Raw genomic sequence first — 15,770 nt, 5'->3', positions numbered from 1 at the left:
TGTTAAGACCGATCTTGTTCATAGACCAGATCTCTCTCAGGAAGAAGTATCTTAAATTTAAGTCTTCAACTGGCAAGAAGAACAACCTTTTGAACGCGGTAATTCAAACAGTATTTGGGTGTAACTCTCAAAGAAGGTAACTTAACTGCATATTTTATTTCAAATTTCCACTGATAGCATAAAGTCAATCTATGTGTCACCTACTTTCCCTTCTTGTTTTAGGCATTTAGGCAGAACAAGCAAAAAAAGCTCCCTAGAGAGAAGTACAAGGCATTATAAAATATGGGAGATTAAGTTAGAAGGTTTTCAATTTCATCTTTTTGTTTTTGTTGCATAGAAGAACGGCAAGATAAAGGGGCGTTGTGGAAGTCAACAAAACTAAGGAGTTTGAGGGATAACAGATGAGGGCACTATTTAACCTGCGGAATTGCCTGTACTTTGGAGAGTGAAATACAGATCTACCAGTGCAGCTGAGGTGTCTCCCTACAACATAAAGTAAGAAATTTGTACACAATCCAAATACACAAGCAAAATACTGGGTTAAAAAATACAAAGTAGGTTTTGTGATTATAACTCCACACTGATCAGTGCTCTCCTGCTCATTAATCTATGCTTCCAGTGTAACAATATCCAAGCTCTCATTTGTGCTCCTAAATTAAAACCATCAAAAAGTATCCTATTATATATTATGAGCCTGTTTTTGCTATATACTGATGCTATTTACGAGAAATTATATTACACATAATATGGCTGCATCATTAGAAGTTTTAATTCAATCTCCATATCCATTAATTTTCATAAACTCTTTTTTCCTTACTTTTAAAATTGCAACTGGGTTACTATAAACCTTTATTTGCTGCACCTGCTGTAAAAGTATATAATTTCTAATTGTAAAAAAGCTGTAGTAGAAATATTTTTAGCTATAAGGTCTACAGATGCAATGGTTACTTTCAATTTTAAACCAGCAATTTCAAATTCTGCAATTTAATGCTGCAGGAATTTTTTTATTCAGCGAGGTATGGAGTGAGGGGAGAAAAAAAACAGTGAAAGAGAAATACAAAGATAATACCTGCACATTTATGAAGTACTGCAAGGAAACTGTGGGACTCAGTTCATACACTGATACACTACGTGTGGATGAGGTGAGTTCATTCAAATTTAAATGACCAGGTCTCCCTCCTCCCCATATGCACACGAAGGGAAAAGTGTAAGCAGAAAATACCACCAACTTAATCATCTTGTTTGATTCATTCAGTTTGAAGAATCAATTTTGTATTATCTCTAATTAAAAGCAACAATAAGCTTTAAATGTACTATTAATTCAGAAAACATGGACAATGATGAAATAACAAAGTATGTTCTTACCAATAGGAAGCGCTAAATCTTTCTTCATCAAAGCTGCTGCACACGATCCTCCTAAATTTGCCAGTTCTTTCTCCAGCTGAATAATACCCTTCAAATTTAAAAAAATTTAAAACAAAATCAGTATCTCAGAAAAAAAATGTTTTCCTGCCAATGTTTATCTTAAGAAATATTGTGTGTCCCAGTGTAAAGCTTCTCAGCAATGTATTTCTTGTCATACAGCTACTGCTATGCTTTGCTGTGACACAGGACAGTGTACCAAACTTTTTAGAATAAAAAGGTACATTTGAAAACAATTACTTAAAACTTTTCTTAGATGCTAGACTTAAGGTATTGGCTAGCATGTTTTAGCACTGAGTGTTCAAAACATGCCAGCAGCTTTGTTTGTAAATGCTTTAAAGAAAATGAAGGACATATCAATCTACATGGGGTTTTTTTGGTTAAGCAAAAGTTATTTTTATTGAAAAACAGACTAATTAGATCTGTAGGAATTATAAATCTGGTTTTGCTGAAAGCCACTGAGCCCACCATAGCTAATAATCTTACAGTATGTTTTCTATCTGATATGGAAAGAAATTCCAAAGAACTTGACATTCTGAAAACCTGAACACATGATTTAGCTTGAGCAAAATCCAGGAATAAGATGAGGTAATCTTCTGTGAGGGTTGTAGTGTAAGCAAGATGCAGACCTTGCGAAGTCCACATGAACCAACAGGTCCAAAGACTCCCAGGATAAGGGAAGACTCATTTTTTGGGTTTATTATAAAACTTAAGTGTTTTCAATAATCTCTTAAAATAAGCCAAAAGAAAGCATTGGGTCAAGGACAAGAAATTTAATCTTCCCTTTGCAATAAAGAGTGGTGGAAACGACTCATGTTCTTAAAGGCAAAATGAGGAGACCACTGGGTAAAATCTGAGGTTGCCTAAATGTGCACAGCATTTCCAAGGAGTCTGAGAGTTCTGGTGTAGAGTGAGCACTGGAAAAATAATGCAAATATGTATTCAATTGGTAGTGACAGTAAAATGCTAATGCCCAAACCTTTGGGCCTCTGATGCAAGAAAAGATGAGAATTTCAGGAAATCTTATATCCCACTGACATAGAAGATAAAACCACACTATGTATTTGTAGACTGCCACAAACCAAGCAAAAAGCCATCCCAAATGAATAATGTCTTTAACAAAAGATGTTAAAACTTTTATAAAAGGAATCTAAAAATATTTTGCCAGTGTCACTTAGTCCTAAGTGGAAATACAAATATTTTTATCCTCAAAAAATAGCCTTACAGGAGAGATTTATTAGGTGCAGCAATTATAACTATCTCACTTTTTCCTTACCTCATCAGATCCTGGACTAAATTCATATCCAATTGCGTAACATTTGAAACCATAAAAACAAGCTTTTTCATCTTTCACATAGTCTGATGCAGTCTCCAGAGAAAAAAGAGCTTCATTCCCTTAAACAAGTAAAAGGATAAATAAAATAAATAATATATTCCTCTTCTTTTTGTATGTTTCTTTTACATATATACACAAAACTCAGCCTTTATATGTAAAATGTGGATTAAAACCATGGGAAGAAGAGCAGATCAACACTTCAAGCAAGAAACCTACTATAAATATAATCAACTTGCCAGCTTGGATAAAGATCCTTCTTCAACTTCGTTTGCTAAGATAACTTTGCAGAAAAATCAAACTTCCTTTAATTATTTTAGTAACTCACATTACTAGTAATTACATCAGTATCTATTTATTACCTGGCAATACTAATACCATGGTGGGCCATCCTGAAGATCCAGAGAACTTTTTCAGTTCTATCCATGAATTAAGGTTTTCATGGACAGAAGTATGCTTTGGTCCAAATCCCAGGCTCTGTGCAATTCTCACAGGAATTAGTAAACGAAGAACATCCTCTGACTGAGCAGTGCCACACTGAGTGTCAAACTCTATTGTTATCCACCTGACACATTCAGGAAAAGTCACCTAAAACAAAGCAACAATTTAATTATGTCCAAGCCTTTGGAGTTCTCAGGGTTTTTTTACATTTATTTCTTCATTTCCATTTGGCCTTTACTTTAGTCTACGAAAGTGATTTAATGATGTAATTCTGCACAATTGTTTTGATATGCTTTAAATTAACATTAACCTAATTTATTCTTTGAAATTCATGTACACCTGAAACGCTTTACACTTTACTCAATTAGAATCCTGTATTATAACTTAATATTCTGATTAAGCATTTGTGTTGACACCACTTGTGATTGTTTTTAAGAACTCTGTACAGGTTCATTAAACAAAAGCACAGACTACTACAGACATTGAACTCTCATGCCTTCTCTAAACTCAAAACTTCAACAAACACACTGAGTATCTGTTTTGTGCAATCCCAGAAAAGTACAGAGCAGCTGAATCCCACTTGTGGATGTGGCCTGCAGTACAATAGCATATAGCTACAGAAATTCAAATGCAGTAACCACTAAACCCGAGGCTTTAGACATGTTCCATAAATTTTTAGGACAAAACTAAGCATTACTGCATCAGGATGATCACATGGTAACTACATTTTCCACAGTGGATGTTTTGCTGTCTCACAGGACAAGCAGTGGAATAGTAGAATAATAATTAATATCCTGTTCAGGCTCTTGATTATTCGTTTGCTACTTCCGGATGTTAATTTGACTAGAATTGACTTTAGGTATTCTTTCAAAGCACTGTTCTAGCATTAAGGTAAGAAGGTCTGATCTATGGTTATATACTGTATACATAAAGACTTTGAACTTCTACAGTCCGTACAGCTAGAGCAAAGAAACTGCATATGACAATAGAAAAATCTAAGACTATGCAAATTTAAGGACTTAGAGCAGATACCTGAATTAGGTAGTTAAAACTTCACTAGTTTCCACTATACTTGATGTAGAAAGTTTTGACCAGAAAAGAGTACAGCAATAATATAAAGAACTATATCCTATATTGGAGCATATTAAGTATCATCCATGGCGACAATTTTTCAGATATTGACTCAAGAAAACTCGTGTCAAGCTTTTAAGAAGCAGCATGCACACTTAGAAATGGTGCTCACCTTATAGTGTGTAACAGAGGCAGGTTTATAGGGATGATCACTTTCTACAACAGCATAGTGATTGGAGGTAGTACAAGCTGAAAGCCCTTGCTCTGGCTGGTTTCCAGTGGTGCTGTCTGTAGACTGATTTGGGTTAAAAGCTGGAGGGGCATATTTCTGATTCAGAACTGCCACAGAAGGAAGCAGCTGCTGTACCAGGCCAAAGACCTCAACAGCAACCTGTAACATAACACCACATGTATTACTATAAAGTATTATAACTTGGTGAAAACAATACTCCAATACTTCCATTTCTCTTCAATGGTTGCTTGAACATTCTCAGACTATCACTAACTACAATTCATTCCATCATTTTTCAATTCTGCATCTACACAATCCTGATAGGAAAAACTGGTACATTAAGCTCCTCTTGGAGACTTGCCAAAGCTGAAACAAGTCTGTACATAACTGTGAGATCCTTTCCCTAAAATAGCTTCTGCTAAAACCTTGAACATTAACAAACAGTAATCACAAGTTCACAGAAAACAAATACCATACTAAAGTCATAGTTCAGTTGTCCTTTATAATAATATTAATTTTTTTTTCAAATATTCAACATATTTTAATGCATGTAACCTTAAGCATTGCATTGGTCCCTGTAGTCTTCATGCCATTTTCTAAGTAGAGGAACACTTCTAAAGCAAAACACTTGATTGTTTCAAACCCCAGTTCAACAAAGAAACAAGGTAACTAAAATCTGACACTGTCTTTCACATGTCTGCTAGATTTTAAGTGGTCAGTTCTTCCCCCCCCCGCTTTAAAAGAAGTCAGAAAACAGCTTCGAGCTCCTGAGAAAAGCAGTAAAAGGCAATAGCATCTACTAGCTAAGGATTATTGACATTTGTAGATCTAATAACAGATTTCAAGAGTGTCCCAGACCAGGCACATGGAAGAATGCCATGCCACAGGAAAGAAATGTTCTTTTATTTATAGCTGACATCTTTCAACCTCTGAAGTTGACAGAAATAATCTTAATTTAATGAGCAAATGCTTTTGCTGTTTACTGTAAAAATAGAATTTATATAACATAAAAAAAATTTCATCCCACCAATGTTCATAAATGAGTTGTAAATTACATTCTTCTCATTCCTTATCTTTTCCTACTATTAAAGCCTGTCATATTTCTCTGCTTCCTTAAGGTATTTTTTAATACTGTTTTCAATTTAATTTAAAATTATTGACTCTTAGAAAATTCTTGAGTCATGTTATCCAATATAAACCACTAATTTACAAAATAGTAAGAAATCAAAATGTTCAAATTTTCAGAGTAAATCTTTTCCCTTGCCTAACGTTCATACATTTCTTCAGGAATTTCTGCTGAGGAGCATACCTTGGGAATAGCTGCTGCTACTGGTCCTATGTAGGCTATGATGAGGGGAAGCAGCATTGAAAACAGACTGGAAGAGCTGAGTAATTCTGGAATGTCTTCAGCTAAATAAAGATAATTAGAACAGAGGTATTATTAATAAACATACTATAGTTCAAAGCACATCTTATTTTTCTGGTTTGCCCTTTGTGAGTTAAACTTCTATTTCCTAGACTATTTTTACTTCAAATTGTTTTCATTATTTAGGGACTGTTGAATTCTGAGTCTGCCAAGTCCACCCAAGATAAGTATGTCATTATATACAGTTCTCTGTTGAAAAATGTCCTTCTCTTGGAGCATTACTTTATTGCATTCTTTGTCATTTTGTGAAGCTGTGTTTGTATTTTCTACAGTATAAAAGTACAGCAGTCCTCCCAGCTCTTCAAATTAATTTTTATAGCATTATGCAATACTCTGGACATTTTGGCTACAATGGCTGATATCCACATTTCTCAAAAAGGGATGTTTAAGTGCTTATATATTAACTACATTAACCAGTCCTGCTGATTACGACTTCTGTGCAAAACACACATGAAATTTGCAACTAACCTGTCATAGAACATCCTTTGGAAATAAAGAATCTTACCAGCTTTAATATGACACTTGCTAAATTGATGAGCAAATTTATACAAGGTATCTGACTATGATATCACAAGTATAACTCAATGATCTATAAAAGTTACTCACAGTTCGATATCTATAGGAATGAAAGGTTAGAAAAATATTCTTTGGAATGGAAAAGAGAAATATCACACCTCTTGTATTCAGGTGATATTCTACTTATGATGGCCTGCTAGCAAAGTATCAAGTTTTGAAAAGTAAAGTAAACTTTCTCAAGCCTTACCATCTACAGCAAGAGCTCTGTGCAACAAGTCTTTGGCTGCTCGTACAACAGCACTCACGACAGAAAGAGCCCTGCTACAATTTTTGTCTTCTTCATTAGCTTTGTTCAACAGCTGTGACTGCAGATCTCCATCATACTCACTCCTGGATAGTGGATTAAGTTAAAGTAAGTTCACAAACATGAAATTACATTGAAAAAACGACTAGTTTTTAGCATAGAATAAGCAAAACAATTTATAATACAGTGTTAAAGAAAACAAAAGAAATCATGGAGGATATTTTGGAGGAATGTCTGTTAGTCCTTTGCAAAAACTTTATTTGGCAAAAAGCATAAAAAGCATTTTTCTGCAGTGTTTCTTTTCTCTACATGCCTTTTAAACCACAGAAAAGTATTAATTGCTATGCTCTTCCAAAGCCAGGTGCCTGTCTTGGTAAAAACTGAGCAATGTTAAATGCATCACAGAAACAAGTCAAACTTTGTTAATGGATATTTCTGAATTTACATAAGAGAAAAAGACTCATCCTTCTTATTTCAAAGATTAATTATGGCTTTGGCATACAGTCTTGGGCTCACCCTCAACAAATAGTTCTTTCTTTTAAATCCCCTCTGTATGTCAAACTGGGCTCTCCTAAACAACAACATTATGCACAGTACCATTTCAGTAAATTATATAAAAGATGTGGTTTGATTTGCTTTTTCAAAGCAATCAAATGACAATTATAATCTAATTCAAGCCTTCAATATGACAGTGATTAAGTCCTGGCATAGAGAAATAAAATCACATAGTCAACATGTAGAACAAAACCTTCCATTCTCTTTTGGATATCTTATGTTTGTCCAGAAAGATCTAACCTGCAAAACCTAATTCCAGAACATTATTATTTCAGGACTAGCACCTCAGAACATTCAAAAATTTTACTGTGAGCAGTTCAGGGAACAAGAATACCTCTCCTTCTCTGTGATGTGAATTAATCATTCTTACAAAAAGATTATTTGTTTTGTTAATGTGTCCTAGAAATGTAGCTTTGCTGTCAGCCTTAAGCCTTTTTCATTTGAATTTTTTAGCCACTGATGGTGGGTGGAATTCAACTGAGTACTTTTCCAACACATCCATTCAAAACTTTTCTGCCCGCATCAAAAGTGTGTCAACTTCTGTATGTGGTCTTTCTTTGCATATGCATGAGAAAGAATTCTATTGGTATTTGAGCATCCTCCATTTTGTTTGGAGTGTGACTTTTACCAGCTGTTCTGTAATAGTTGACCGAACATTTGTTTCTTTATTGTAGACAAATCAAAACTTCAAATCATTATATATCAAACTATGAGTCCTCAAACTAAGTCCATAACCACAGTCATGCATCATTATTTACTTTGTTCACACATTATTATCTTGTTCACACAAACTACAAAAGACATTGTGATTACAGTCAGCAGCTGCAATTTTTTTTCAACACAATTTATTCTGTAACAGTTCTGACTTGTACTGCTACAGTCTTTCAAAAGCTTCTTCAAATTCTATCAGTTGAAACGAAAAAACCTTGAGACTGTTCTGATCTGAAGACAGGACTTTGGTGTGAGTTTTTTTCATATGTTAATATACCATTAAGTTAGAATGCCTTGAAGCTTCCATTACTGAAATTATGTCCTTTGCTTTTCTGAAATCAAATAAATTGTTATTTCTCCTTAATTTTCTCTTTTGCCTGTATAAAAGCAGATAATCTAAGAGTGAAAAATAGACATTTTCCTTATCTTCTTTCATCCTTCTTACATAATGATGCTTCCCAATTATGATACTTCATAATAAATTTCAAGATTCCAGAAGACTAAATCAATTAAAGTATAATGATCTGCACCACTGCAATTCCACTCTTTAATAAGCAATTACTGTTTTTACTAACAAGCTGGATCTTTGAGGACAATCTCATGTTTAAGGTAGTTTAGAGCTATCCTGTATCTTCAAATATACTATTATTATAGTTTTGCTGGCCACTTTATTTCTCCATATTTTAGCTTCTTTAAAACCTTCTTAAGAGCAATGTGTTCATGTGCTTGGTTAGTCTAAAATACATCAGTTGGTGTAGCATTACTTTTTTATATCTTCTAGATCTTTTATTAGGTAGGTACCCCTCACACAATCAAATACAAAAGTAAATTATTATTCGTTGATCCTTTTATTCCTTCCATCTTCTGTTGATCAGCTTTGTACTGCCAGTTTGACAATTGTGTCTATACAAATCAGGGTAAGCATCTCAAACATGAAAGCAATGCTTTCTGCAAAAGCATTAACACAAGTGAATTCCTACTATCACCCTGAAAGGCTGAAGTAAAGCTTCCCTGCAAGCACAGTCAGATGTTTCAATTGATTTTCTTCAGGCAACTGCAATTTCTCTTTTTATACCTTTGAACTCTAAGTAACAGAGGAGACAGTTCCTATACAAATAGACCTTGCTTCACTACATGATGCCATCATTTTTGGAAACTGAAGAACTGAATAAATGAGAGAGATAAACATTCCAGTGAGTAATCTCTCAAATATCTCTTATGATACAGAAAAAACAGAAATTGAAATAGTGTATCTTAGGAATTCCCCATATTAGAGCTTTAAAGTAGTAAACAATGGATCTTGTAAGAAGTCAACCACCAAATTATTTGTCAAGTCAAAAAAAACAGAACCTAAGGCAAGACTAGAAAAGGCATCAGAAACACACTCTGGATGCATTTATTTCTATCACTTCTTAAAACCAGATGTGGTATAATAGCACTGTGATGGTTTTGTTCACTTTTCTTAGAAATGAATCATTACAACGCACAAACCTGTAATAAAGAATCTGTGGGATTTGTCCTCGTGTTTGGTTAGTGCCATTACTGCTCAGACTACACGTACTGAATGTAAACGTCACGCCATCTGGGCACTGAACTGTCGTCATTCCGCCATCTCCGTTGGCAGTCCGGCTTCCATAATTCCTCAAACGAACCGCGTATTTCACATTTTCCTTAGAATGGAGAGCCAAAAACAGTATGCAGTAAAAAACAAGTATCTAATGGCTTCATGGTATATGACAGTTATTATTTTAAATTAATACTGGAGAGTCTGAAAAGTCCTTCAAAGCACTCTACAAATGAAATTAAACAAAAAAAGATCCAGCATTTAATGAATATCAAAGTTGTTCTGTGTTCCCAAACTACGGACCGTAACTTAAATTACTACTAATTGCTTTAAGAGTAAGCGCAGACCCAAAAAAATTAACTGCCAAGTTGCACAAAGTAAGTTGAACATGCAAAAATACTCTAAAATTACTAAGCAACTACTACCTATCTTATGCTATTATAAAAACTGGGATCTAATTTCTTTTAGTTGGCAGGATTCAGAACTTTTTATTTACAGCATGAAACCTAGACTTTATGAAGCACACATGTGAAGACCAACTTGTGAATGTGCACACAAAACCCCAAACAATTTACATTGAACATTTCAATTTTGTTATCTAAAGAAGTTCTATAAAACCTACAGATGTGCTTTTATTTTAGTTACCTTCAGGGGCACAACTTTGTCAAGTCTGATTTCAGCTATGTCACTAGGAGAATCATCTGTGGTGTAAGTTCCCTTAACCAATTCTAAAGATGTCCATCTATGAGAATGAGTTGCATCTCCAGTATGATCACTCTGATTCAAAGAAACAAAGTAATTTTAACACATTTATAATGTAAGCACATGACACAAGCAATTGTGCAACTAATGTTTCATTACATAAATTTTTACATGTGGCATTGCAAATAAAAAGATGAAAAACCTGTTCAGAGTCAACAGTAAAGCCTTTCTCCTAAAGGGAAAAATTACTGAGCAGAGAGGTTAATTTCCCATAGTAACCTGTGCTTGTCCTTTGGAAGAGATCAGAATCATCAGTTATAGCCAACAACAGTGTGTAAAAACTGAGTTTTGCTTCATTACAAGAACGCACAATACAGTTTTATGCTACTTCTAAGAGAGAATATCAGCAGCACATGAAACATGTAGGTACAGTCATGCTGCTAGGCCATAACCCTTCTCTTCAGTTTTGTGTTTTAACTTAATTTCTTACTTTCATTCACAGTTTACAGAGAGATAACTGGTACTAATCTGCATTTAGCTCCAGAAACTGAAATGCCCCCTATACTTCAAATGTTATTTGTAATAAGGTAAAGTTCAAGACAATAACCAAGATAGGGATCCTACTAGGAATGGTATGTAGCTTGTGGTTACACAAAAATTTCCACCACAAGCAACCCAAAAAACTCGACAACCAGTGCAATGTTTTACTGGTAGTCTAGATTGAATAAGAATGTGACAATATCACATTGTAAAACATACTTTAAAAAAAAAAGTCGGAGGTTACTTTTGTTCAAATTGTTTTCCCAAATTCAGTACTTACATCATCAACTAATACCTCCAACTCATACTCATGAATTCCTCCTCCACCATAAACAGAAAATCCTACTACAACTACACCGGGTTTGTCGACAGAGAAACATATTGCATCAGGGGATCCATTCCCAGTATTCCAGCTTCTTCCCTGACTTGTTTTAGTGAATCGGTTTGGAGTGGATTTGACAGAATGGAGAGAATTCAGTCCATCAACCTGTAGAAAGTCAAATACAGTTGTCAGAAAATATTAACTGCTTAATGTTAGACAACTTTAATAAAGCGAAGTTAAGTGAATTAAATTACCAGATTTTTCAACTGGGTAAATTTTAGAAGTCAACTCAGAAACCACAGAAGATGCTATTACTTAGCCTTCTAGTTAATATTGACTAAAAAGAAAGTATTTCTGATAATTAGAAATTAACTAGGAATAATTATGAATCCAACTCATTTTTTTAAAGTATTCAAATATATATTTTATAGAATGAAATACAAAAAAATACAGATTAGCTGTACTAAAAGAAAGGTTAGGTATTTCTGCCTTAGGTACAGTCAAGATTAAGAGAGAGCAGAAACAGATCTTATGTAATAGTAAAACCACCTTGAATCAAGGTGTTATCAAAAGCTTGATTCTTTCTGTGAGAAAAGCCTGTGGATAACAGATAACACAGAAACAGTGGCATCCCTTTAACAAAGTCAAATACTTTCCTGTCACTTAATGAAGTTACAGGCCTCATGAAAGGATATTTGATCATATAAATACATATGCAGGCAAAAATCGAAGTACTCAAATTTGCCATTTTTTAAACAATCTGAAGTATTCTGCAGCCCTAATGAAGTAGCTAATTATCAACAGTACTTCCCTAGTACAGTGAATGTATGCTTTTAAATTTATGCAAAACATATGAGCTACTCAGAACTGAGAATTCCAGAATCTCTGAAAGATCTGCACACCTATAAAAATACCCGTCACAGCCTGTATCACATTCATAATACGTTTGTCCTGAAAGACTTCTAAAAATTATTTTATAGTAGCTTTACCTCAGATCCTAATGCTGATGCTGTAAGCTCACTCACAATACTAGCAAGCAACCCACAGGTATTAGAAACCAGATGTGAAGAGAAAAGTTCATTTTCTCTTCTAAGGCTGTTCCGTACTGGTAAAACAACAATGACCAACATCTTTTCCAGCACTTCCCGAAAGCTTGTCATCCCTGAAACATTTTCTTCACTCTACAGTATGACCAAAAACAATGGCAAATGACATGGTTATTAAAAAAAACAAAACACAAACTTTCACATATTGTAAGTATTAGGTAATTGAAATATCTGTGACTTCATAAAGATTACACATGTCTAGAGGGTGGAAAAAAATTTAAAAATTTGCAAAGCTACCATAGTGTGTATTCCTTTGTCAAAGGAATTGATTAATGTTCTTAATTTCCTGAATGAGGTGGTGACTAGTTTTTTATTGCATTGGAAAGATACCATATCCAGGTGTCCTTCCCAGGAGAGGTCTTTTCTTTATAGCCTAATAAAACCTATACAGCCCATAAAACCCATGGGCTTTATAAGCATACATTACAACACAGTGGATATATAGCTACCTATGAAACTGTTAATGCAATTTTCTTTTGCAGTGTCTAAAAAAGAAACTTGGAAACTTTGTTATTTTGGTGTTAGCAAAAAGAATTTTCTATGCAAAGATGTAAGATAAAACCAGTGGTAGGATGATTATAAACACAGTTGTTCTTTGCTGAATGAAGACTATGAAACAAATCTAAGCTTAGGCATCTACTGTGTCTTCTGCCTAGGAGTGACATCCACTTTCTTTTTTAAGTCATATCCATACTGAAAATCATTTCCGCTAAGAAAAATAAAATCAGCTCTACTGATGAAAATCCAAGGTTTATCTTTCTCACCCTTTTGTCTCCTAAAAATATCCAAGGAGTGAACAAATACAGAAGACAATCAGGTGAAGCAAACCTGTACAGAACACTTTCCATCTTTTACAGGTAGGAGGCAGCTGTATCCACAGCATAAATATTATATTTGCATTTAATAGCACCTGCTGGGTTTTTTCTTCATTAATTTGTGCAGGTGCTTTTCAAGTCCATGAATAATGGCCTACAGGAGTATGTCCCCCAGCTTAACTACGTATTTTATGAAGAGCAGAAAACCTCTGACCTTACCTTTTGCTCAGAACTTCTGGTCGTGGTAGACGCAACAACTATCCTTAATTTACTTTTCTTGCATAATTCATAATTTCATACTATCTTACCCCTGTTATCTTCTGAAGTGAAGAATGCTATTTAGTAGTCCCATTTCCCTGATTATTATCTTTACCCTTTTGATTCCTGTAAATTGATTCTAAAACAACAGAACTGCAAAAATAGAGCATTCAAGAGCCCTTGACTAGGAAATTGTTTAATAACTTTTGCTAGAACTGTATGAACTGGGATTCCCTTGTTGATCCCTTTAAAAACTCCAGTTTGGGACATGACTTTTTATTACTAAAGTTGTGTTGACTCTTCCTCAAAACACCAAATCTATCTACATGCTCCTCCTTGTGATCACATAAAAAGATAAAAAACTGTTACAGAAAACACTGTGCAACAGAACACTACTCCAAGCATATTTCTTCCAATTTAATATTCCAAGACAAGAAGCATTTTTGCTCAGACACTCTCCAAAGAAGAAATAGGTGGAATATTTAACACAAGAAGTTGAAAACTGGAAAAAATAATAAGTTTCTGAACTAAGCCTTTTAGAAAGAAAACGCTTAGGCAAATTCATTTACATCTTCATCAAGCAAAAACTTCAAGGTACATAACAGCTTTTTGCTGCAAAGTAAACGAAGTCATTAAACTTTCAGAATACATCCTAACCTGACTGAGTTTTTCCATGTGTGCAACCAGAAGAGGAAAGCGATGGGCCAGAGCAGAGTCGTTCTCAGTGCTGACTTGTTTAACCATGGAGCGCAGCAAGGCCTCTCCATCGTAGGCAATTGGGAAGATGGAGGTCAGCTTTACTGAAGTGTGGCACAGAGCAGACATGACAGCAGCAAGGAGCCGGCTACTGGAGGTCTTGAAGTTTGCTTCCTGGATGTCCTAAAGACATGAAAAGAAATTAATAGAATGGCACCACTGCATTGAAAAAAGAGAAACTGTTTTTGAAAGGAAATTTCCAGTTTTATTGTAATTATAAAAATAATTTAGAGGAAGCTTTCCTATGAATTTTACATTACCTTCTCTCATAAGCTTGAATTTAGATCTTCAATACTGGAGTAATTAGAATTTCTTGGTTGGACTATTTTAAAATAATAAACCCGTCTAATATTACTTTTGAAATTATGGTATCCTTTGAAGACAAGGCATTTCTTATAATTAACACTTATAATTAAACAACTTAATTAGAGAAATACATTAAAGAACTGACTCTTCCTTGAAGAATGAATTTTTATGCAAAGCAGCAAACTGTTTACATCTCACCACAAGCAATGCAAGCAACCAACTACATTGTTTAGATGTGGGATGCTCATTCACAATAAGCAAAACACCCAGAAGAAAGTTGTTGATTATAGAATAGTATTTCCAGCTGCTTTTCATGTAGTTGGCTGGATAAGAGCACTACTGTAATGTTTAATAGAGGAATTACTAAAGTATTAGTGATAAAAAATGCTCTTAGGCAACATGCAGCAACAGTAAGCACATCTAAGGCACGGCCTCAACACTGGAAAAAGCAGGTGCTGACAGTAACCAGCACCACAGATTTTCCTCGCTGTCCCACAGAGAATCTTAAAAGCTAAAGATGACAAAGTTCCTAGGCTCTTGTTGAACTACGTTTAAGAGAACACCCCAAACAAACAAAACCAGAAACAAATCCAATACCCAGTAATTAAAAAAAGAAAAAGAAAAAACCAGAAGACAACAAAACTCAAGTTGCAAATCAGGATAAATGCAAAAAGTTAATATCAGTTTTAGTATTACTTGGCTTCAACTTGAGCAAAAGGGCAAACTAAGCTAACATTTATTTGTGCCATTTTAATGTACCTGGTCCAAACAGTTCAGCAAGTCACAAAGACATGCCCACTGGAGAGCTGGTGTTGGATAAAATGAGTGGAAGCAAGCTGTGAATGTATTATGGCATTCCTGAAGAACAGCTTCTAAAAGACTGAGAGGCTGACTGAGATATCCTTGTGGATCATTGTCCAACTTCACCATGCAATGGTCAACTCCTTCAGATAAAATTTTTCTCAGCAAGGTCCTAGTTTTTCCAATGCAATCTGCTAGTTTGCTGGTTTCTTCTACAACCGCCTTAGCTGTAGCTAGAAGATTACACAAAGAGAAGCATTAAATGTACTTTTTTTTTCATGTTAAAATTTTCATGTTAAAATTTTCATGTTAAAATTTTACCTGCAAATAGAAAAACTGGAATTTAGCAACATTGTTGAATCTAAATTCTGAAAAGTTAATTCCAAAAGTAAAACAGCGAAGGGTGTTAAACTCTTATCACAGAAACCTGAACATTAAAAACTCCCACATTTCTGGTCTTCTATAATATATGCTGCATTTTAATATGAGCATTGTTAAAGTACATGCATGAAAACAACCTTTCAAATTCACACTGTGATCACCACTACAGCACACACTGCGTATAGAAATAGGAAAAAAGAAGATACAA

The 15,770-nt window shown here is 34.5% G+C and overlaps 1 protein-coding gene across 19 annotated transcripts in view; it reads right to left on the bottom strand.

The window, feature by feature from the left end:
* Positions 1-15,770, bottom strand: part of MYCBP2 (MYC binding protein 2) — a 177,458-nt gene that overhangs the window by 70,952 nt on the left and 90,736 nt on the right. For all 19 annotated transcript variants that reach the window (XM_042029615.1, XM_042029618.1, XM_042029620.1 and 16 more), the window contains 12 exons: positions 15,140-15,414; positions 13,976-14,197; positions 12,129-12,320; positions 11,098-11,304; positions 10,221-10,352; positions 9,503-9,681; positions 6,689-6,831; positions 5,809-5,909; positions 4,440-4,658; positions 3,118-3,343; positions 2,699-2,817; positions 1,366-1,453 (listed from right to left, as the gene is read on the bottom strand). In XM_042029615.1, coding sequence (XP_041885549.1) covers positions 1,366-1,453; positions 2,699-2,817; positions 3,118-3,343; positions 4,440-4,658; positions 5,809-5,909; positions 6,689-6,831; positions 9,503-9,681; positions 10,221-10,352; positions 11,098-11,304; positions 12,129-12,320; positions 13,976-14,197; positions 15,140-15,414 — 2,103 coding nt within the window. The remainder of the gene's footprint in view (positions 1-1,365; positions 1,454-2,698; positions 2,818-3,117; positions 3,344-4,439; positions 4,659-5,808; positions 5,910-6,688; positions 6,832-9,502; positions 9,682-10,220; positions 10,353-11,097; positions 11,305-12,128; positions 12,321-13,975; positions 14,198-15,139; positions 15,415-15,770) is intronic.

Source organism: Corvus kubaryi, unplaced genomic scaffold (genome assembly GCF_017639235.1).
Source record: "Corvus kubaryi isolate FWS band 111438036 unplaced genomic scaffold, C.kubaryi_AGA036_p1.0 37328, whole genome shotgun sequence".
Taxonomy (NCBI): domain Eukaryota; kingdom Metazoa; phylum Chordata; class Aves; order Passeriformes; family Corvidae; genus Corvus; species Corvus kubaryi.
The sequence above is the reverse complement of the archived record's forward strand: the minus strand, read 5'-3'. Positions and strand labels throughout refer to the sequence as shown.